Raw genomic sequence first — 24,965 nt, 5'->3', positions numbered from 1 at the left:
TGTATAGAAAGTTAACACCAATATCTTGGGTGGATCTAATTAAGAACTCAAAGTTTCTTTAAACACAGTGTGCAGCTTTCGAAGAAGTTTGATGTGACCAACCACAAATTTTACCTCCAATTTATAAAACAAAAGCCTCACCAATCAACAGAGACATAAATATAAATGTCTTATGAGCACCAACAGAACACATCTGAATCACAGTTGGCATTTCTATTTGGACAATACACTGTGCAAGAAAGAAAATGTATTCTCAATGTCAACGGCAAATTCTAATGCAATTGGATCCCAAACCCTGGCATTCTGCTACTGTAAATTTGTGTGGCAAATAACTTAAGCAATGTCAGATTAGTAGATTTAGCTATGCTTACTGCAGAATGAAAAAAAAGTACAACACAACACTACATATCTATCTGTCATAGGCTGATCAGATACAAAATTTACTTTTGAGTGGTCTCCATATACATGTTTGCTGGCCCTAAAATAATCTTAAATAAGAAAAGGCTTTCAATATTGACAAAGGAATTCTAAAGTACTTCTTTCAAACATAAAAAGTTGCATTACTGTTACTTAAGCCATTTCATAAACAAGCACAGGTGGTCTTTGAAATCCTGTTAGACTGGACTTAATTGGCAAAAGTAAATATCCCAAAAAGTCAATTCACATTAAATTTTTGAGTTTGATGTTTATTAAGATGAACATGTTAATTTAGGAATGGTATTGATGAAGTTTTAGAAGAGAAACTGGAACCAGAGGACACAGATTTAAGAAAAGAACCACAGCTGAGGAGACAAATGCCTTTTTAAATGCATTTAATTAAGATTATCTGGAATGCGCTGCATGAAAAGATGGTGATAATAAGAGTCAATAGTATCTTTGACTCGGGAGCTGAATACCTACTTGAAATCGCAAAGGAAAGAGAGTTTGGAATGAACACCATTTTTTTTCAAAGAGCTGGCAAAAGCACTTCCCATATCATGCACAAATTTACTTTATGCAATTCTGCCTCAGGTTAATCTTTGCTTTCAATTAGCTGAAAAATGTATTTATATCACTGTCTTGTGCAAGAGATTACAGAAGTACTCATGAGGATCTATCACAACTGTGCAAGAAGCAATCACTATTTGACCCTCTGTGAAGGATTGGAATTTGAACAATCTCTTTTTAACAACAGTAGACTGGAGATTCAACAAGGTTGCAAGAGTTGTCACTTGTACAGTAACTGGAAGGGAACAACACCCATGACATCTTAACCATGTCACAAGTCTTTGGGAGAAGAGGAGGAAAGTAAGCAAACTAGATTGTGTCAAGTGCATTGGATTAACGGATATTTTGGGATTATCATTAGGAGTGGTAATGGCAAACTGGCAGGATAGAGTGTGAGAAATGACCTTCTGCCTCATAGACCTGAGTTCAAACCCAATTCTGACTTATGAAATCAAAGTCTTTACTTTAATGGGAAATCATAAGGGAAAATGGCATTTGCAGTTTTCCCTGAGGTGAAATTAGAAGTATTTGTTGGATGAAGAAAGCTACGTACCATTTCCAACCATGTAGCCCCAACCAAGAAGCACCTGATATTTGTAATTAAAACACAAGTGTACCATTTCCAGCACCAAGACCTTGATAACTTGAATTTTAAAAGCTCCAGGAGAAACACAAATATGGCCCCTTCCAGATTTTCGACTAACACTGAATCTGCAGAGTCGATTGCAAGACTTGTAATGCTGAGTTTCAAAAACAGATGGGCAACTGTAAATAATTTAAAAGCATCTCAAAGTTGTCTGGAAATTGCAGCGACATCAACCGAGTCAAGACAGTAATTCAAAATCTATTTATATTACAAAGCTAATGACACCAATTAGTGGGGATTTTGCTGAATCCAGAAGCAAAACAACAGGGTCAAGCAGGCACTTGACTTTTATATAAGAGCAAAATACTACAGATGCTGGAAATCAGAAAGAAAACTGCAAAATGATGGCATTACGCAGGTCTGGCAACAACTGCAGAAAGAAAAACAGAGCTAATGTTTCAAATCAATTAACTTTCATCAGAACTAGGAAAAGTTAGAAAAATGACAGGTTGAAGCACGGTAAAGTGAGTAGAGAATGGTGGAAAAGGATCTAGAATGTTTTCTAATTAATTTGGAAGATAGGAGAGATGATGAAACAGTTGTGGTGCAAGGCAGAAGGGAGTGGTAATAAGAAAAGGCAGGAATAAAAACAGTATTAGCAGGTGGTGTGAATGGCAGAATGCTGATAAACTGCTGCCTAAAAGCAAGAAAAGAATCAAGAATAAAATCATAATCTTCAAAGGAAAGAAAAGCAAAACAAGGGCAAAGGTTTCAGTTTGATATTAGCATTGACAGAAAATTAGCTAACTAACAGAAATCTGAGTTAGGATAAGGGGGCATTTTCAGGGCAGCAACCTGCAGAGTGCCACAGGGATCAGTGCTGTAGCCATAATTATTTACAATATAAACAAACAACATAGATGAAGGAAGTAAATACACTATCAAGTTCACAAATCACAGAGGTGGTAGAAGACAGCTGAGAGAATGAAATAAAAAGTTCACAGGGGGATTTGACAGGTAAAGTGAGAGAACAAAATCTTGGGAGACAGAATGAAAAGTCGGATAATGCTCGGTTGTGCACTTTAGCAAGAAAAAAAAGGAGGAGTTGAAAACTATTGAAATGGAAGAAAACTGCAATACAAAAGGGATTTAGAGTTCTGGTGCATGAACACAAAAGGTTAGCATACAAGTTCAGTAAGTAATTGGGAAGGCAAATGGACTTCCTTTTTAAGGGAATGGAATGGAATATAAGAAGAAAGATGCCTTGCCAAAACTATAAATTCTAGTTACACAACAGTTGGAATATTCTCAACAGCTTTGGGACCTTGATGGAAGCAAACATACTCTGGCATTGGAAGCAGTTCAGAGGAGAATCATCAGGTTGATTATGTGTACATTTCCTATGAGAAGAGGTTCAGTAGGCTGGGACTGAACTCACTGAGTTTAAAAGAATGACAGGAGAGAGATGATCAATGTGGAAAGGTTGTTTCCCCATTTAACACAGATCAGGAGGAATTTCTTCTTTCAGAGTCGTGAATCTGTGGAATTCTTTACCACAGAAAACTGTTGAGGTTTGTTTATTAAGAATAGATAAGACAAAGATAAGTTTCGTAATCAATAAGGAAATAAGGAATAAAAGGATGAGGCAGGAAGATGGAGTTGAGGATTATCAAATATGCCATGATCTCACTCAATAACAAAGCAAAATCAATAGGGCAAATGGTTGTCTACTATTGCTATGTCTTATGATCTTATAGCGTGTGAAGTGGCATGGACAAGGCCGAGAGCACGATTAGGCATGAAGAGCTTCAGACCTTAAGACTGACTTGGTGTTTCCTGTCATTTTATTTTTACAATTCTTCTCACACTGACATCTGGGAGTCATCCACCTCCAGTGTTCCAACAAAGCTCAATCTAAGCCTGAGGAACATCACTTCATCTTTAAAGTGTATACTTCACAACCTTCTGGAGCAAAAGTCCGAGAATTTAAGGCTGCAACCACGGCCTTATTCCCTTTCCTCTTTGCAGATTCTGGTTTAACTCTCCTTTCTTTCTCTTTCTCTCTCTCTTTTACTTTTGGATGACTGTTCATTTACCATTCTGTCATTCATCTCTGGTCAGTTTCTTTCTCCTTATTTTTCCCATTTGAAACCCTTTGGACTTGCACCAACAACCTGTTTCTGATTTATTATATCCTGTCTTCCACCATATAATACAATTTTGCTTTTGTTTCCCTCACCACAGAAGCTACTTGAGCTTAATATTTTCCAGCATTCTGCTTTTATTACTGTCCAATTATAGATAGCCAACAATGAAAGATAGAACTGGAGTTTAATTATGCATTTCTAAGCCTTCACTTAACTCCCACAGACATTAATTCAAAGATATATTTCCAAAATCAGCAAATACAGTCTGATCAGTCTGCTCCTATAATATGCATGAAGACATTTTCAAAACAACCTGCTCAGATATGCTATGAGACAGTTCTGGAGCAGTTGAGGCTTCAACCCAGGTCTCGTGACTCACAGGAAGGGACATAACCATTGCACTGCAAGAAGTCCATTACATGCATGAAGATATTTTTAATCAACCAGTTCAGACAGATATGGCACATACCTGGGCCAGATGGGACTTGATCCCAGGCGTTCTGCCTCAGAGGTAAAGACACTACGACTGTGCCACAAGAGACCCACAACACACACGAGTTTTTCTAGTGAACTTGTTCAGACATGCTATAACACACCTCTGAAGCAGGTGGCTCTCTTGGCTCAGAGATAGGGTTACTACCACTGGAGCACAAGATGCTTCATGATATGCATGAATGAGTTCCCAGTTAATGCCCACCTGCTGATTACAATTGAACATTCAATGAAATACAGTTGAAAACTAATGCCATAATTTTCCATTGATGCTGTAATTTTGTTATTTTGCCTGTGAATGGACTCTCACACCTAGCTGAAAGAAGCCAGCACATCATCATTGGCCAGTATAGATTAGATTCCCTACTGTGTGGAAACAGGCCCTTCAGCTGAACCAGTCCACACCAACTCTCCAAAGAGTAACCCACTCAGATCCATTTCCCTCCGACTAATGCACCTGACACTATGGCAATTTAGCATGGCCAATTCACCTAATCTGCACATCTTTGGTACAGTGGGAGGAAACCAGAGGATACTCCCAGGATGTCAGGAGACATGAAGCACTGACCTTTTCTTAAGAGTAGCTGTGCCAGTAATGAGAAAAGAGCAACCTCAAATTCAGGCAGATATAGACCAGAGATAGTTATCTGACATGATAGAACTCTTGCTTCGACAGCGACTCTTATATTGAAACAATTGTACAAATTGCAATGAATCAAACCATTCTCACTGGACCTGGAACCCTATACTGACTGGCAGTAGAAATAGAACTGAAATAAAAGATATGGTGTTGTGCATCGTGGAGCCATAAATGCCAGGTGTTCTCAGAAACTGATGGCAAAAATATTGGTCTCAGTGTCCCATGTTTGAGAAAAGAAAATCATCCAGCATTCCTGATCATCACTGTTGCCGAATGGTCTTTGCGAGGTCACGACAACACACCTAGTGTTTGAATAGCTTGCCTATATGCGCTGGCAAGCCTCTTTTACACAGTCCACAGGTACTAGCGGTGACAGAGTTCTTATGGGACTGCACTTCAGAAGAAACTGAACACCTCCAGAAGAGGGAAAGGGTGAACAGCGTACATGGGGAAAAGATGCTGTAGGGGCAAAAGCTTTTTTTTTAAATTTACAATGGTTACCTTTCTCTTTGAGCTCCTGTGGTTTCTCCCACGTGGATTCCAATGTCCGGTTGTTATAGTAGTAGGTTTTCCCATCGCCAGTTTTATATTCTGTCCATTCAGAGCCTGGGATACCTCCAGGAAGAGTGACTGAAGAAGCAATTGTGACCTGTGGAGGCAACATGGGCACCATTGGTGGGGCCATTCCGGGTAGCATACCTGAAAATGAGAACACAGTGGGTTCAAGTTAACGACTGTGGCTACATCTTAAATTAGAGATAAAGAAAAAAGAAATCACACCCAAAATGATTAATCTCATTAGCTTATGATCAAAATTTCAGTTCTATTACCCATCCCATTAAAAAAAATAGCAGGCAGAGAGCCTGTATACTTAAATTTCCAAATATAAAAATCATCTTCTCTGTTCCCCACGGCTTTAACTTTTCTCATTCATGGATTTGAGTCAATTTCTTATTTTACAAGTGCATGCTGTCAGGATAATGGTTAAGTTTGCTGGTTTTAACAGGATTCAGTCGTTACCAAGAAATTGCTCCTTGGAACATTACTGCTGAAAAATCAATTTAGTTTCAAATAAAATCTCTTGCTGGAAAAGGAAATTGCCGTGCTAAAAGTTCATTCAGATGGAAATTATGTTTTAGAAATTGCTCCCACCATCTTCATTGCTATTTTCGGTCTAATCACATTTATCATTCAATCTGCACCAATATGCATTGGTGTGAATAACTGTTTTAAGATTCATTCCATAGTTGGCAAGATTAAACATGCAGAATGAAATGACACATCAGAATCTCTGTATGTAGCTCGAAAGTAACGCAGCTGAACACTTCAAGAGCAATTGCAAAGTAGCTTTTACCCAAAGCCAACTTAGATCTGCCTGATAATTCTTGTTAAAATGCAAAAGCACCACAACAAAACAATAAAGAGCAGCCATGAATTTTTAATGGCCACAGTATGTTTTTTTAAACACCGCTGAACCGCTTTATTTCCAAACTCAGCAGAGATTATGTCATTTCATTCTATAGGTTTCATCTTGCCACTTCATTGTGCAAAAGGTAAAAAGACCAAAAATACTATTTAATCCTAAGAATGTCATTTAAGTGTTATTCTGCCTTCATTTTAATTTGTACTTTCACAGTTAGTTTTTTGATCATTAAGAGAGAAAAGCAGATGGTGCATCAGAATTTGAAGGTACTGCGTGAATAGTTAAGTTGCAATGGAATAAATGTTTCATTTATAGCTGTTAAGTTTTGTCCTTTGAACAGCAGGTTAATTGTATTTTGTTGTGTGTCATTTGTAATTTTCACTTTCCTCCAGATCATTTCAGATATGTGAATTTTCAAAAGGAACTAACACTGCACAGTCAGCAGCACACTATCCAAAATCCAATTCAAAAGGTACTTAAGCCACAAAATTTGCTAAAAATTACCTCGGTAGGAAATCATTACTGTGAAATAACTGGAAAACTAGATTGGGCATTAACTCAAACTTGACTAAATTTCATTGGAGTAACCAAAGGTCAGTTCTCAACCATTGTGAAAGATAATGAGTTTTCACCTTGTCTCATTATTCTGATGATCCCCAAGTTTTCTACAATTAAACTGAAAAGCATGTTGATCACCAGGCAAATTCTGAAGCATAAAACGTTTTCCTTTCTTCCTCCCCTACAGGTAGTACTGAATATGAATTATGCTAAAAGCTTGTGCAAAAGCTTACATGGCCCTGTATTCAAGACGACAAAACAAATCTTTCGTCATCTGTATTCATGCACACAGTCAACTATGCGTGATACGTGAATTCTCAACCTTCAATGCTCATGCACAGGATCATTATAATTCACTGCTACATGTTTTGGGTTTACAAAGATCAGGGACTGCGTGCTGCTTTGATGGACTTTCAAAGTCAGCAAATGCAACAATGTCCAACATAACGTGTTTTGGAACATGTGATCTAGTATTCTGTGATGCCATTCTAGGAAAACGTTCTGCATTACAGCAACCTGCTCCTTGATCATACTCAACTTGGAAGGAAAGTACACAAATGGGCTAAATAAAAAAGGCTGACAATTCTGGAATTATTTGACTGGCAATGCTTTCTCTCTATACAACATTATACAAGCCAGACAGATAGAAGAATTCTTGCTCACCAGGAATGTAAAATATTAGAGAAGATTGTGACAAAATGGCACCTTGACATCCAGAAGTTCAGGAGTGACACCTCCAACTTCTGACACCAAAAGCTTTTGCTCAGTTAAGACACAAGAGCTAGAAATATCCCCCAACCCAAAGTAACTAAACCATAAAAATGGCAGAACCTTTCTTTCTTTCAAATTGGAATCGTATCGTTTAGACTTCATTAATTTAAAAAAAAGCAAACAAACATTTCTAAGAAATGGCAGAACAAAGTTACTGCAGCAGGTTATGGATAGCACCTAAAGGCATGCATGCAAAATTATTACTACGCATAAGGAATGGGTTTTGCACACACAAGCAGTGGTCAACACAGATAGCATAGCTAAGTAGATGAAGGATGGATTACAAAAGCACAATCAAATTAATACAAATACAACACAAAAACAAAACAAGCAAATCCAGTTGGGAATCTACACATGAAACCTTCCCTCCAGCAACACTGGGTACTGGTACAGCATGGTAATATCCAAGCTGCTTTGATCAAAGATCCCAAAGTGATTTTTTTTTGTGGAACATAATGCTATCTTAAAATAAAGCCAGAGGTTTGGGAGTAGGTATTGAGTTGGACAGCTAAAATAAATAACATTCAAATATCATGCCACTATTAAGACAGAAAGGACCAAGATAAAACATTACCGTTCTTGGCGGTAGTGACTGTCTTTACATACGGGCAGCTGACTATTTGCATCATTGCTACACCTGTAAGAATGGATAAGCAAGCGTGTTGGAGAAAAGATAGGCGTCAGCTGTTAAGATTTTAAAGCTGCATTATAGTAAAAACATGTTCCAATTCCTCACTTAAATTACTAGTTGTAAAGGTACAATATAACATTGCAGAGGGAAAAAAACTATGCATATTAACTTATTCTTTCATTGCTACACTAGGGGCTTTGCTGGTGCAGTGAGTTCCCATGACATGTACACACTTATCCTTCGAATACATTTTTAAAGAACACATACTTCTGTACATCATGGTACATGTTTAAAAAAATGATCAACATGTCATATAGTAACATTTTCAGAAAGCATCAAACATTTGTATTGCCTGAACTATACTGAACATAGCAACAGAGTACTGACAATTGGGGCCATTTATCTACACTTTACACATCTTTAAAGGGCCACAGTTAAGAAAAAAAATTCTGTGAATATTTCAAATATTACCACCGCAGGTTCCCTATGAAATGGGGGAAACGTTGGATTGTTAAAAAGGAACATAAAAAGACACTTAAGTGAGGTATGCACTTACAGGTAAGTGGAGTAGACTGTACTTGTAAACCTGCAAGAATTGACATAGGTACATCCTCAGGAACTAATAACTGAATCTTTCAGATAATGTACAGAAAGTACACATTATAGAATATCAGTAAGTGTACACGCCTAAACCCAATTTAGTAAGAATATGTACATATTCAAAAGCAAAAGTGATAAAAATGAAAAGCATCATAAAGTATAATGCAGCTTTAAACTAAACTACTCAATTTATCTGATACCAATTTAACATAGCAGAAGACAGATTGGAATCATCCTTAATATACAGAGGAACTGCGATTATCCGGCATTCGATTATCTGAATTTCAGATTATCCGGCAAGATCGCACGGTCTCGATGTTTGCCTAAACTGTGTTATCTGGCATTTGATTAACCGAACAAAACACATCTTGCCCGTGTCCTTCGGATAATCAAGGTTCTTCTCTATTCACTGACAGTCAGCCCTCACTAAAAAAAAAGGTTATCCTCATGGAAAAATTTATTTTCTTCTTGCGTACAGATGGGGGAGCTTACCAATTTAAAAATCAGCACTTTCATCAGTTGGTGACAATGTCAAGTCTTTGAAAAATGTGCATGGCAAACCTAGTCATTTACTCCTTTGCCTTTCTCTTTTAAAGTCACTAGCTTGTGCTGGGCTCAGGTTCCAAAGGTATTAGATGTCAAGCAGCACAACTGAGTGTGTCATCACACCACTCCATGGAGGTTCAAGCTGAAGTTGTGCACCAGTCCTAACTGACATGCATGATCTCCAAATTTCAGGAATAAATGGTTCAGTTTGTCCCTTTTTAACTTGGAGGGGAAGCCACTATTTCCTCACCATATCCAATAGCATCAGTCAAACATAGGCAAAAATTGCATGTGAGATCTTCCTAAAATGCATAATATTGAATTAAGCCATTGGGGAGTTAACCACAAAAGTTTAAATGCAGATGAGTACATCTGGCACAAGCTCAGAAAAATGCTCAACAGTCTCTGTTTCTTAACAGAGGTCCTTATTTGATTATAAATTAAACTCCAAAGGCCAAGGAGCAATTCCTATCTCCTTTTAGTTTTGCTCAGTTGTCAGCTAATCCATTGTGGTGTAGAAAATAACAACATTACCCAGAAAAACCTGCTTACCTCAGTAATGTATAATGAGGTAGATTTGATTAGGGAGCTTAGGGCAAAGGAACCCCTAAGGGGCAGTAACTGCAGTATGACAATTCACCCTGTAGTCTGAAAAGAAGAAGTTGAAGTTAGACGTAACAGTATTACAACTGAGAAAAGGTAACTATTAAGACATGGGGGAAGGTCTGGCCAGAGGTGATTGGAAGGGAAACCTAGCAGGGACCATGTGGAATAGTCATGGTTGGAGTTTCTGGGGGTAATTCAGGAGGCACAGCAGAAATTCAGCTTAAGGAACACAAAACATACTCAGGGAGAATGAGGTCAACTATGGCTAACAAGGGAAGTCAGGGTCAGCAGAAAAGCAGAAGGAATAGCATATAATATGATGAAGATTAGTGGGAAGGCAGAGGATTGGGAAGCTTTTAGTGGAAAGCCTAGAAGAGGTTAACTAAGAAAACAAATGTGGAGAGAAGAAGAAATGTGAGGATACTCCAGTAATTAATACAAAAGAAGATTGCAAGACTTTTTTAAAAAAGATATCTAAAAAATAAGAGGGGGCAAGAGTGGATGTTGAACTGCTGGAAATGAGGCTGGAGGAGTAGTAGTAGGAAACAAAGAAACAGCTAAGGAAATGATTAGGTACTTGGCATCAGTCTTCACAGTGGAAGACATGAATAGCAGATCTGAACTTCAAGAGCCAGAAAGGAGAGGGAGAAAGTCTAGGTGCCCTCAATAAAGTGAAGGTGCTGGGGAAACCGAAGGCCTGAAGGTTGATATGTCACTCAGACCAGATGCAATATACTCCAGAGTTCTGAAAAAGATAGCGAAGGAACTGGTGGTGATTTTTCTGGTATCAGTGGAGTCAGGTAGGGTCCCAGAGGACTGGAGATAGCTAATCTAACACTCCTATCTAAGGAGGAAAGGAAGTAGAAGACGTGAAATTATAAGCCGGTAAACCTGACCGCAGTCATTGGTAATATTTGAGAGTCCATTATTCAGGATGAGATTGCTGAGTACTTGGAAGTGCATCGTAAAACAGGGCTTTACCAAGGGACGGTCATGTCTGACAAATCTGTAAGAATTCTTTGAGGAGGTAACAAACAAGTAAAACAAACGTGAGCTAGTGGACTTGATCTATTTGGATTTCCAGAAGGCCTTTGACAAGGTGCTGTATGTGAATCTGCTAAATAAGACAAGAGCTCACGTTGTTAGGGGCAACAGACTGGCATGGAAATGTTTGGCTGACTGGCAGAAGGCAGTGAGTTGGGATAAAGGGGTCTTTTTCAGGATGGCAGTCAGTGAATATAGGAGTTCTGTAGGGTCTGTGTTTGGACCACAACTATTCATATTATACATTAATGATCTGGACAAAGGAACTGACAGCATTGTTGCAAAATTTGCAAATGTCACAAAGATAGGTGGAAGGGCCATTATGTTGAGGAAGCGAGGAGGCAACAGAAGGACTTGGCCAAGTTACAATAGTGGGCAAAGAAGTGGCAGATGACAAATAAAACTATATCATACAGTATGAGGTTATGAATTTCAGTCAAAAGAAGAAAGGCACAGACTATTTTCTGGGAAAAGGCTTACAAAATCTCAAGTACAAAGGGACTTAGGATCCTAATTCAGGTTTCTCTTCAGGGTGACATGCAGGTGCAATTGGCAATTAGGAAGGCAAATACAATGTTAGCATTCATCTCAAGAGGACAAGAGCAGGGAAGTATTGCTGAGGCTGTATAAGGTTCTGGTCAGACAGCACTTAGAATATTGTGAGCAGTTTTGGACCCCATACCTAAGAAAGGCTGTGCTTGCCTTGGAAGGGGTTCAGAGGAGGTTCACAAGAATGATCCTGGGGGTGAAGGGTTTGTCATGTACAGAGCAGTTGAGAACACTGGATTAGTACTCAATGTAGTTTAGGAGGATGAAGGGGGATCTGAATGAAACTTGCAGAATACTGAGAGCCTTGAATAGAGTGGACATGGAAAAGATGTTTTCACTAGTAGAAAAGACTAGGATCCGAGGGCACAGTCTCACAGTGAAGAGACTACCCTGTAGGACTGAGATGAGGAGGAATTTCTTCAGCCAGAGGGTGGTGAATCTGTGGAACTCATTACCAAAGAAGGTTTTGGAGGCCAAGTGATTGAGTGTTTTTAAGACAGAGAGATTCTTGATTAACAAGGGGCTCAAGGGTTACGAGGTGAAGGTAGGAGAATGGGATTGAGAAATTTATCAGCAATGATCAAATGGTGGAAGAGACTCGAAGGTCCTAATGACCTATACCTGCTCCTATAAGTTAGAGTGTTTCTTATGGTCTTATAATAATTAAAGCAATTTTAACTCAAAATACAACTTTTAAATTCCAATTTTAAATCACTTGTCAGTCTCCCAGTCACAGTTTTCCCCTCCAATCATCTCTCTGGTGTATTCCATCCTGAAGCTTGATGTTAAAAGCTAAGATCAGTCTCCCGGATTCTATCAAGCCTCTCATTTTCATTAGATGCTAGTTCAGCTACTTCAAATTATGGTCCTCAATTTCTGATGGGGCTCTCCTACCTCAATAAGCTACCAGCACTCAATTCAGTTTATAATGTAACTTCACATAAAGAATGTTATAACTCATCTCTCAAATGAGATCAATTGCTATAACACTGACCTCGAAGAACTACTCAGGGTCCCTGCACTTTAACTATTCTGTCTGCCTGTTCCTCTCCCTAAGCTCCAATTAAAAGTAATGCTTAATATCAATGAGTACTGAATGTTGAAGGGGAGAGTGGGAAAGGAGGTACTGGAATTTTTCATAAAAGCTGAGGAAAGACACAAATATCAAGCAGATTTATTATTAGTCACTGCCACCTGCTGGTTTGTTAGTGAAAAAACACCCAACTCATACAGGATTTGCATTTTTGTTCAAGGTTTTGGGTACTAATTTTTATTTGCCATCCAAACATTCAAGCAGGTGAGCGCTTGAGCACAAAGCGTTAGCTCATGATGTTCTATACTGCACTGAAGTTCAAATTCATGTTTTTTTTTGAAAAGCTGTTCTTGTCAAAGCATCTTGTAAAAGTGCCAATAGTTGCATGCCATTCCAACATTCTAAATGAAATTGAGCTTCTGCCCAATCTTTGCCCTTTGGTATCTCAGCCAGGAAAGGGGCTCTACATACACTACCTGTGCACAGAGCATGTCATTAACAATTTGCTCACCAGATGTCACACGGCAGCACATTTGTGGTTCAGTCACTCCATTAAATCAGGAATAAACACCCACAGAAGTTTACTCTCTTTATCGGAGGCATTCAGTGACTGAACGTAGTAGTGCTGATGTCCTAGCTTGGCATTTATATAAAACAATTCTAAGTTGGGAAATTAACAATAGCAAAGCCATATTTGAAAACTGTCCATTTTGGATTCTGATGTCCCAAAATTTCCAAGTAAATTAGAGAATTACTTGCAGAATTTGTATGGCATTTAATTCTATCACAGAGCTTTTGCACTGTTATCATTCGCGCCAACAAGGACATTGATGGCCAAGATTTTGCACTAACAGTATTTTAAGGATATTAGCATTTACCATTAATGAACAGTAAATTGGATTGCAATTTCCAGTATTTGCAGAAGTTTCAGTTAAATGCACAAGTTAGGAAATTGCTGTCATATTTGCACTTCTCCTCAAGAAGCTCCATAACAGGTGCTTCCAAGAGACTGAATACTCAAATAAATGGAAGGTAATGAAGTTGTGATAATTATCCACCACTCAAGTCAGAAAGAGGAAATGCTCATTCTTTCAAATGTAAGGAGGTCTTAAATGTAAGTGCATTGAGGTTTAATTTAATAACTTCCAAATAAACTCCATGACACTATTTTTCATAGTGTGGAGCCTAGTTCCTTCACAATTTAATTCCCATTAGGAAATTTACATAAAAATATCAAATATTTTCGTTCTCTTTCTTGTATTTCTCTCTGGATCCCATCTTTTATCCCCCTCCCCTTTCCATTTCACTTGAAGCATGTTGTCCTAATTGATATTCAACTTAGACTTCTTGGTTTAGATTCTGTACCTTTCCCAAGGATTCAACAATCTGACTGAACACATTACTGTTTGCCTTTTACACAGACTTTTCATAGTCCCAGTAGAGGTTGCCTTGTTGTTTTGGCTCTTTAATAGCTGCAGTTATTAAATGATAGTGAAAAGGCTCAAAGAGATTTTATGGACAAATGTTAAGTGCAACGAGTGATGTATGCTGTTTCCTCAACTCCTAACAAAATCCAGACCATGATTTTATTGCCATGGCTCTGATTCCTGATTAAAATCCACCCTGATAGCATTATCTGCATTCGGGTCAGTTTCTACAGCACTGTCAATTAATAATGACATTGATGATCTGGTAGCAGTGTGATTAGTCTGGGCAAGTTTGTGCTCATGATTATTTGCAAACAGAAGTGAGAAACTGTCATGTGATAACTGGATGGCAAAGATGACTGCTGGTGCAAAGGAGACTGCTGGTGTAAAATAACCTTGGAGAAAGGCAAAGTAGAGCAAATGCTGGAAGTGTGGAGCAAAACACTGGGATCTCTTGCTCCCTCAAGAAAAAAAACAGGACCTGGAAATGATAATTTTTGATATAAGTGGTGATCAGGGGAAGAAATATTTTATACTTTAACGTCAAAGCTTTTCAACATTGACAAAAACTGTAAATACATTTAAATTAAAACACATTCAGCATGGCTTATTTGAGTGCTACTATGAGAAAATTAAGTTGTAGCTGATTTACTGTTTGTTCACAAACTGTGCTGACTGTGCAAGTCGATGGGAGTGCTACAGAAAGCAAGCCCAAAGTTCACCTTGACGGAGTCCCACGTCATGCCCACACTTGGATTATTCCCTCTTTAATTTAATGTTATTTTCAGAGTTTAAGTGAGATTGACACATCTTTAATCCATTATATTCTCACTTCATAAATACATCTGTGAATATTCAGCTAACTATAGGCTGTATTGTGATCTTGGGCTAATAAAAAAAACTCATTGATGTGAGAGGTATGGCTATACATGCTTAACCAAGGTCACTGGATGGATTGACAATACGACTACATGACCATAAGGTCAACAGATATAAATCGTAATTATTTCAAACTCATTAAATTCGATGAAGCGTAATAATTAAACAATTTAAATTGACAGCAAATTATTACACTGATATATACGAAGGATTCCATTGCTTACTGTATATTATTTACTTGTGTCCGAGCAATAAGCTTACAATAAAGTTACATATTCTTTTGAAAGCATTGACTGCTAATCTGTGCTTAATATACAGAAAGCAGAGGGTTCGCTTCTTCCACAGCTGCCATTTCAACCCAATGAGGGTGCATGAGCCAGATCGAGAGCGAGATAGAGACAGAGTCAGAAAGCGCGCGAGAGACACACACACACACACACACACACACAGAGAAACAACTCGGGAGATGGCATTAACTCTAAAAATCTAACTCCGGTTGATGGTACAAGAGTGCAGTGATTATCTTACTTTGATCTGCAATCCAGAGATCTGGACTTAACAATTGCATTTAATTAGGCTAGAATTTAAGTGCAGGAAAGCAGAAAGGGAGTCACAATGAGTCAGAATATAAAGCCGATTACATTTTAACATTGAGGTCTGCAGAACATATATGCATAATGCATGTTTTTAACTACGTGCCATCTTTAACTAGCGCACAAGAACATACAAAGTCTTTACATGCCCAATCTAAAATACTGAAAATCAGGCAATGTTATGACTTATTCAGGAGATAGCAATCATTGTCTCAGCTTTAAAACATTCAGACCTAACAGTTGAAAAATATTTAGCATAAAGTTGATTCTTAGATTGCAAATAAAAGCAAAATATTGTGGATATTGGAAATCACATACACAGAAAATGCAGGGGAAACTCAGCAGGTCTGGCAGCATCTATGGAAAGAGAACTGGAATTAGCACTGCATCCAGTACAACTTTTCTTCTTCTGAAGAGTCACACTAAAACATAAATTCTGTTTCTCTCTCCACAGATGCTCTCCAGCATTTTCATTGTTTGCTCTTAGACACCAGACTGGTTCAGAGAAATCAAGTATTGTAGCACTTCTGCACTGTGTACAGAAAGCAGCGTTGTTCTGAAAAGGAATAAAGAGCTACATTCACAGACTCAAAACATTTTACAAGCATGAGTCCTTGTGAAGTGCAGTCACATTATAGTTCCAAAATCTGGGTAACACACCAGGGAGAATGCTCCTGCTCTTCTTCAAAATTGTGCATGGGACTCGGTGAGCCTACTTGAGAAGGCAGATTGGGCCTCCAATGTATCCAGTGGACAGCATTTCCAGCACATACTCAGCACTGCTCTGAACTATCAGTCCAGATTATGTGACTCAAGACCACAATTTTCTGATTCAGTCATGGTAGTTTATCAGTTGTGGCTAATGGGTCAAGAAAAGGAAATTCAATTAACTAAAAATACATTTTAAATCACTAAATTAGGATAACAACTTTCTAACAAGTATTAAAAGACATACTAGAGTTTTAACTAAAGGCACAATACTAGAAGATAATGGTTTATGGGAAAAAGCATCTTGCTGGCAAATCCCAAACTTTGAAATGATAGTTGCAACTTAAATACATCACTGAAGAGTCAGTTGAATTCAAGTTCCTGCCTAATATTTCTCACTTCTTTCAGGCAGGCAATGGTTTAATGGTATTATCACTGGACTGTTAAACCAGAAACCCAGATAATGTTCGGGGAACCCAAGTTCAAATTCTGCCACGGCAGATGGTGAAATACGAATTCAATACATATCTGGAATTAAGAGTCTAAAGGTGACCATGAATCAATTGGCAAATGTTGGAAAAATCCATCTGGCTCACTAATGTCCTTTAGGGAAGAAAACTGCCATCCTGATCTGGTCTGGCCTACGTGTGACTCCAGACCCACAGAAATTTGACTGACTCTTAACTGCCCTCTTGTCAATTGGGAATGAGCAACAAATACTGCCCAGCCAGGGATTCCCTCATCTTGTGAATGAATAAAGAAATAATAAGGATGCAATGTGCAAAAAACCTCAGTAAGAACTTCATATTTCAAATTCAAATTCTCAAAACAATCGACAAAACAAAAATCGACAGGACAAATTTGTTTTAATCTTAAAAACTTCTGTGACCATCACGAAACTGCTAAATCACAGACACCACACCACACTTTCGATTCTTAAACAAATAGTTCCTTGTTGAGATATACAAACTTAGATACATATATGGAGCCCGGAAAAATCAGAAGTCTTACAACAGCTTTACAAAACAAAAAGTCAGTATCCAAAAGCCTTCATATACAAGTAATTAAATTGCAAAGCTGCTGTTACATGGGCAAGGGGAAGGTTATTTATATATTGCAATATACCTAAGCAGTGAGCTTACCATTTTGTGTTTCTGGGGTCAGCCAGGACAGGAACACTGCACCACCAATAACACTGTTGCATGAGCTGTTTTACTATTATTACATTTATGGCAATTTTGCATACATTTGCTCAATGGAAGCCAGCAATTTTAATGCTCCCTTTGCTCCTTATTTAATCCACATCCTTGCACCATTGATTAACACTGCACAATCAATAAATGGAGGCACCTGATAGCCATTGGAAAGCCAGCTCACAGGAAATGGAAATAAACAAACCTCATTTATATTGAGACAGAAAAATAGTGAACTATTGTCACCTTTCAACACTTTCTCATTGAAATTCAGAAGCCTCAAAATCTACTAAATGTGTGATGGTTTAGTGAAGAATTCAACAGCCCAAGAACCACATACATCCTATAGATAAATAATACAATTTGAAGTGGGAAGCAATATTATTTCATACAGACTTCACAATGCACAGATGGTGATAAGATGTTTTGCATAAACTCCATATTTGAAGGGATTCTTCAGAAAAGAGTTGAGTGGAAGAACGATCCTTCAGACAGCATACCCAATACTTATGTGGGGTAAATGCATCAAATGACGTATGGATGCTAGGGATACGCTGTGGTAACTGGGATGCCACAGGGGTGCAACAACCAGCGACAGAGAATAGGAGGAAAGCATAGCTGGCACACGAAAACATATTCTGGGGGGAATCACAATGGAGTCAGAAGGGAAATGGATGTGGGCATGCAAAGAAGATATTCAGTCAGAATGGAAAAGATGTCAATGAAACTTGAAACAGGTAAAGTGAAGCAAAGACAAGAAGATAACCTAGCGAAAAAGACTGGGAGTAGTAGAATGTGGAAAACAGACAAACAGACAAAAAGCTGATCCAACTAGAGTATTCTGCTGTCGACTTATTTGATGAAGGTGCTCAATTGTTCAGTCACAGTATTAACAGACCAGAATCAGTACATGGCCTCCACATCACAAAATTTAAAAAAATTTAACTGTGTCTTTTAAATAACTCCAACTGTACCATTTGATATGAATTTGTGTTTCATAAAGTATAAACTATTCTTGCCCAGAATGCAACTCCAGCCACTGTATATCATTTATCCTAATTTAGCCAATATGCATCCAACACAAAATACAGTTTGCCTCTTGATTGATCAAATAATTCATTCTGATTGCTTGTATTCTGATTTTATAACTTTTCTGCACAAAAGTACTCAAAGTCTTGCACATTAAAATGTTGTCAGTCATGCATTTTTTACTAGGAACTCTCATCCATTCAGCCTCTTCTGGAAGCTCTTAATTCTATCACACTAAGACTGATATTCCAGCTGAACACTTGATCAACTCAATCCAAGGTAATTCCAAGTAAAAACAGAGTTTTAGAAGTACACTAACCGAGAAATATTAAAAAAAGATCAGCAGATAATTAAATCTGCCATTGAAGCAAACAATCTCCAAATTCCAAATTACAAAACCGAAACAGACAACACCTCCAAATATTGAACAGCCGCCAGTAACACCAGCTAAAAAAAAAACTCCATCATTTTCTCATGGCCAAATTTTAGACTTTTAACTCATGGACTGTCTATTAACAGATGAATAGTATACAAGCTTAAGTGTATTTATGACTCATAACTCCCAAGGTAACAGACACAACAAGGAGGCTGAAAGAAAAATACTGAGACACTGACTAATATGCTGGCCTTCATAACAAGAGGAATTGAGTATAGGAGCAAAGAGGTCTTTCTGCAGCTGTACAGGGCCTGGTAAGACCGCACCTAGAGTATTGTATGTAGTTTTGGTCGCCAAATCTGAGGAAGGACATTCTGGCTATTGAGGGAATGTAGTGTAGGTTCACGAGGTCAATTCCCGGAATGGCGGGACTATCATATGTTGAAAGATTGGGCTTGCATACACTTGAGTTTAGAAGGATGAAAGAGGATCTGATTGAGACGTATAAGATTATTAAAGGTTTGGACACTGTGGAAGCAGGAAGCTGTTTCCACTGATGGGTGAGTGCAGAACTAGAGGACACAGTTTAAAGGGGTAGGCCATTTACAACAGAGTTGAGGAGAAACTGAGTGTGGTGGATATATGGAATGCTCTGCCCCAGAAGACAGTGGAGGCCAAGTCTCTGGATACTTTCATGAAAGAGATGGATAGAGCTCTTAAAGATAGTGGAATCAAGAGTTATGGGGATAAGGCAGGAACAGGATACTGATTGTGGATGATCAGCCATGATCATAATGAATGGTGGTGCTGGCTCAAAGGGCCAAATGGCCTACCCCTGCACCTATTATCTACTGTTTCACATCTGAGTAAGTCAAATAAACACCCAAGTGAAATCAGATACATAGTTAAATGAACAGGATGCCCACCATTCTGGGATCAGCTTCATTGAGTTTTCACAGCATAGGGAATGGACTTTCAGACATAGAGTCAATGCTGGTCATCGAGCAATTACACATTCTCGCATTTTCCAATATTTTGCTCATTGTCTTGTATGTTATGGCGTTTCAAGTACTCACCTAAATAGGTCTTTAAGTGCCTCAAAGGTCCCTGCCTCTACCATACTTGTTGCACCTGAACAAGTATTTAAATGATATTGCTTGGGAAAGGAAAGTTGAGATTACTAACTATTCAAGGGATTTGTCCATTCTGCACAGGAAAAGGATGGGGTAACTATCACTTAGATTAGAGTGGTGCTGGAGAAGCACAGCAGGTCAAGCAGTATCCGTGAAGCAGGAAAATCGACAATTCGGGCAAAAGCCCTTCATCAAGAATGAAAGTTGTACTATTTTGTAGAAACTGCTCAACATGAAATCCTGAGCCTCTTTTACCAATGCATTACTTTGATGATTTCAGAAAACTCCCAACAATTCAAGAAAGTTGTAAAATTTAGAGAAATCGCATTTGTCACGAATGCTGAACTTTACAAAATAGGGATGTTTTGAAATGTACTTTCAACTCAGAGCAAAACAGAAAATTCTGGATAAACACTTTCGTTCAGAGAGATGGCCATGCAATCTGGTTGAAAAAGTGTTGCTGGAAAAGCGCAGCAGGTCAGGCAGCATCCAAGGAGCAAGAGAATCGACATTTCGGAGCATGAGCCTTTTTCAGTAATCTAGTTGCCATGGATAAAAAAAACACACAAACAGAAACCCATCGAGAATAGATGGCAATGTCGATACCTTGACACAGTATCTCAGAATAAAATACAGGCTGCTATGGGAAATGCAGTGACAAAGCAGCTACCACTATACAAAGGTAGTGGACTGTTTTGTGTCAACAACCCAAGCAGGATGCTAACTTAAGCTCAGTTTATCGGAAGGAAGTGACTGTAATAGACAGGGCTCTGAAGATACCAGGAACGGCGAATTGGCAAGGTGTGCCTTGTTGGAGGGAGCAGTACCTGCAAGAACTTGGGTCAAGTCGAGTGACCGCTCAAGGGTGGTTGAAGTTTTGACCAGATGTCACAGGGAGACACGAGCATACTGGAGAACCAAAAAAGTGTTACTCTTTCTGCAATACCAGATATCTGCCAGAGTGAGGCTTTGCTTCAAGTGTTTCATAAGTAGTATTTTGATTGCATTAATTAATGCAAACATATCTCTTCCTTAACCGTTGACTCATGCTAGTCGACAATTTTAGATTGCATGTTGAAGTGAATTTTTTTAAAACTTATCCTTTGCTCTTTTCTTTCAATCACCAGAAAATTTATTTCTTCATAACATTTGTTGCTCATTACAGGGATCATATCATCAAACAGGGTGACCCAAGCACAGTTCTAAGACTTCACTTCATGGCTCAGGTCAGTCTGAATTAATCACTCAGCTTTTGTAGAGTCACTTGTAGTCATCAATCGGTGGTTTGGAAAGATCTTAAACAGCAGCAACCTATCAGCAAAGATGCCTTGAATCAAGCACACCTCACACAAAATTCTGTACAAAACTCAAGTTAGGAATTGTTCTTTTTACTGAAAATAGGTAAGGGCAGACACTTGACTATTTAAAAAAAAAATACCAGGGATTATTGCAAACTCAAAACAATCTTGCAGGGACTGGGTGGAATGTATAAAGCGATCCTACCAGAATCAACAGGATATTTCAAAATTGCCCCGAAGGGGAACCTTCTTGCTTTTTTCTACAAGAGAGTTCTATAATTGAATGCATACATTTTCAACGAAAGTCACCATGATTTGCAAAAGAAAAGGCAAGTTTTTTTTAATGTCAGAGTGGAATCCAGTAATGTTTTAGGTTGTCTGGCCATAATGGGCAGTAGATGGCGAAAGTCATCATCCATCATAACCTTTCAAATCTATAGGCATTGAATCCCAAGGAGGAGAGATAGGAACTGAACCAGAGCAAGGCTCAAGGTGAAAAAAAAAGCAATGGTTTTGTCAGGAACCTGAACATCAAAGGTGAAAGCGAGGGCGCATGTCAAGTCAGTAGCTTATGGTCATTTTACCTCATATCCCTTGACATGGTTAAGTATGTCCTGCTTTGTCACATACCATAGAGCTTTTACGAGACACCTTTATTACACAAATAGGTGTTAGATAAATATTAAGGTGTTACATAAATTTAATTTGTTGGCAATTGCATGGAATACGCTAAGTATTGTAGCTGTAGCGATACTGGCATTAGTACCTAAACGCTCAAGGGTAAAAAAGAATTATACATACACAAAGTTCTTACAATTCATGATCATAGCATTCATGAGAAGATATTGGCTCATCAATGCACAAAAGCACTTCTGAGGTTATCTTCTTCAGCAAATTTGACACAGAGAACCTAGGCAAGGATACACAACAGTTTTAGCTCATCAGTGTGCTGCACCCCTTCAGAAGGCAGAATTTCAGAAGGTGCACCTATCTTCCCAAGTCTGACCTGTGTTCCCACAATCTAAGAAACTTGTTATTTCTGACACTGGATGGATGGAGCTTCTCCTGTTTCTATTTGCTATAAAATCAATACCACTGACATGAGTCAGGAGAGGCATAGAGAGCAAATGATGTGAATATTTAGGATTCCTACATTTCAAGTACTTTTAATGCACAAGATAAAACCTTCTTGGAATTATTACAGATGAATTTCAACATAGACAGCAATCACAAAACAAAGAGAACACATAATCCACGTGTCAGGGAGCAATTATCACAAAAATAAGATTGCTGATCACAAAGTGAAAGAACAAAAGTTACAGAAAAGTGGTATCTTACCTGGCAAAGGAATTGGCATGCCTGGCAATGGCACACGGAATGGTGGCACCATCACTGGTGGAAAGGCTGGGATTGCTGTGGCTGGCTGTGGCACGGGCTGTGGTACAGGCGGGGGCATGGCCTGCGGCACAGACTGCGGTACTGGCTGCTGCGTCGCACTGGTAGTCACGGCTACAGAGACGGGCGTTGGGTTAGCAACAGAGACAGCAGGTGGAGGTTGATCAGGAGCTGCAGATACCAGTGGAAAAGTAAAGCTGGCACCGTCACTTGACACACTCCTCATACTTTTTCCAAACCCTTTTAATGCTGAGTAAGTTGGTGCACTTAATCGCATATGATCTGTACCATTTCAAAATGAAACAAAAGCAGCTGTTGGAAAACATGTCATACGAAAGAGGCTAAGAAAGTCTTCACTTTCTCATACACAGATATATTGTTAGCACATATTTTAAAAATCTACAGGGTAGCCAGTTCAACAGTCACAGCTTTCAAATTTTTTTTATTACAAGTCATAGATTCTCCTGCAGTCATCCTAGAGAGACACATTAACAGTTTCAATGTATTGTGATAGTACCTTTAATTTTGGATATCAAAATTTTAAGCAGAAAAAATTACATAAACCAGATTCTTAAACTATCAACATGTCCAGGTATACACTGTGTAGTTTATGCACAGAAAAATTACTGAGAGGATTAGCAGATGGTGAAGCATGAAAAACACTGAATTTCACATTTCAAATATTTAGGCATTTAACAAACTAAGTTTCCCCTAATTATCAAGTGAGTCATGGCATGTCAGAATTCAGGATTAATTGCTGATATCAATTATGGTGCTTTGCCCCTTTGACTATTATTGATCTTAATGCCACTTAGCAAGAGAAGAAAATTAAATTTCAAAAAATGAGCCCAAGTGTTCCCATTCTTGATCTTTACTCACTGAAGTCTGTTCAAAAATGCTTGCCTGGATATAAAATTGCAACAAAATCAGGCTCATGCATCATGGCTTCATGGTCAACTGACTAATTAATGTTCATTACTTGGGCTTAAACATGAAGGATAGCTACTTTTGTGAATAACCTAAAGATAACTTCAGTTGAATCTGATGAAATTGGGAGGGTCAAAGTGCGACCTGCTATCCAAAGTTTTACTCCAGATATTGTTTCGAATCAAAGACGCTGACTTTATTTTATTTTGGCAAACTTTGTTTTTACCAGCACTTTATGACCGTGCAATCTTGTTAAACAGGCAAAACTTGTATTCCTCAAATACCAGAAGTTTACTATATTACCAACTCTATGACGACCAAGTAGTCATTTGAGCGTGCATGAGAAGGCTCTCTGCTGGTAATTTAAATAATAATGCAACTTTGCCTTAAATACAAGTGATTAATGCTACAAATCAAGTATAATAGTGATGAGTATATCCCCTACATTAGGTTTTTGTTACTTAGTGTGTGTCTTTAAATTAATTATGTGGTCCTCTTGATCGACTGAAATATTTGACCAACCAGTACACTCCTGGTGGTGGTTAATAAAATGTTGCCGTATTTAGTAAAACATGGGATATGTACCATTGGAAAGACCAGCATTTACTGCCCACAGTTCACTATCCTCAAGGTGGTGATAACCTGGTTTAATGGCTTAGTCAGGCATTTCACTGCGGATTTGGAGTCACAGAGACCAAACCAATTAAGACTGGTTGATTTCGTCCCCTCAACAATGTTTGTAATCATACAAAAGTGTTTAGTAAAAATCAACAATTCATGCTTAGCATTACTAACATTTTTATTCAAGATTAATTTGGTTAATAGAACTTAAATTTCCTAATGGTCGAATCTGAACTCAGGTCTCCAGCTCATAAACCAAGGCCTCTGCATGGCAAGATCAGGAACATAATCATTCTGCTACCAGTCCCTTCTGTTTAAGCAAACTTATACAAATATAATGCAAAATAAATGCTGGAGTGTGAAGTTGCCACAAGAGGCTTTGCCAACACCAACAATTTCACCACTCCACATCTGTCAAATGTTATGCTATTTGTCAAATTACCAACTTTTTTTAAAGCTGCAAATTACTACACCTAAGCAGCCTTATGAAAGCAAATTCTCTTCTAGCTCATTTCTTAGAAATAAAAACCTATGTGCAAACCTCTGGCTCACCAGTCCCTCTGATAAACTATGTGTCAGCCTTTGTGAATATTTTGAATAATTCCATTAATTAATAGTGGCCTAAATAAAAATTCGATCTATTGAACAAATTTAGTGTCTTCATGCACCTGCTGTCAGCTTCATTACAGGTTCTTATATCCATATTTTTAATTGGAAACTGCATACGTAAAATTGCCACACTGACCTAACAGTTAAGCTACTATGTTAGTACT

At 38.3% G+C, this 24,965-nt stretch overlaps 1 protein-coding gene across 6 annotated transcripts in view; it reads right to left on the bottom strand.

Moving 5' to 3' along the window:
• Nucleotides 1-24,965, bottom strand: part of LOC132823340 (transcription elongation regulator 1-like) — a 106,136-nt gene that overhangs the window by 34,005 nt on the left and 47,166 nt on the right. For 2 of the 6 annotated variants that reach the window (XM_060837044.1, XM_060837045.1), the window contains exons 5-8: nt 22,588-22,926; nt 8,792-8,821; nt 8,179-8,241; nt 5,354-5,551 (exon numbers count right to left, since the gene is read on the bottom strand). In XM_060837044.1, the coding sequence (XP_060693027.1) occupies nt 5,354-5,551; nt 8,179-8,241; nt 8,792-8,821; nt 22,588-22,926 (630 nt within the window). The remainder of the gene's footprint in view (nt 1-5,353; nt 5,552-8,178; nt 8,242-8,791; nt 8,822-22,587; nt 22,927-24,965) is intronic. The other 4 variants (XM_060837047.1, XM_060837048.1, XM_060837050.1 and 1 more) reach the window with 2 other exon arrangements.

Source organism: Hemiscyllium ocellatum, chromosome 16 (genome assembly GCF_020745735.1).
Source record: "Hemiscyllium ocellatum isolate sHemOce1 chromosome 16, sHemOce1.pat.X.cur, whole genome shotgun sequence".
Taxonomy (NCBI): Eukaryota; Metazoa; Chordata; class Chondrichthyes; order Orectolobiformes; family Hemiscylliidae; genus Hemiscyllium; species Hemiscyllium ocellatum.
The sequence above is the reverse complement of the archived record's forward strand: the minus strand, read 5'-3'. Positions and strand labels throughout refer to the sequence as shown.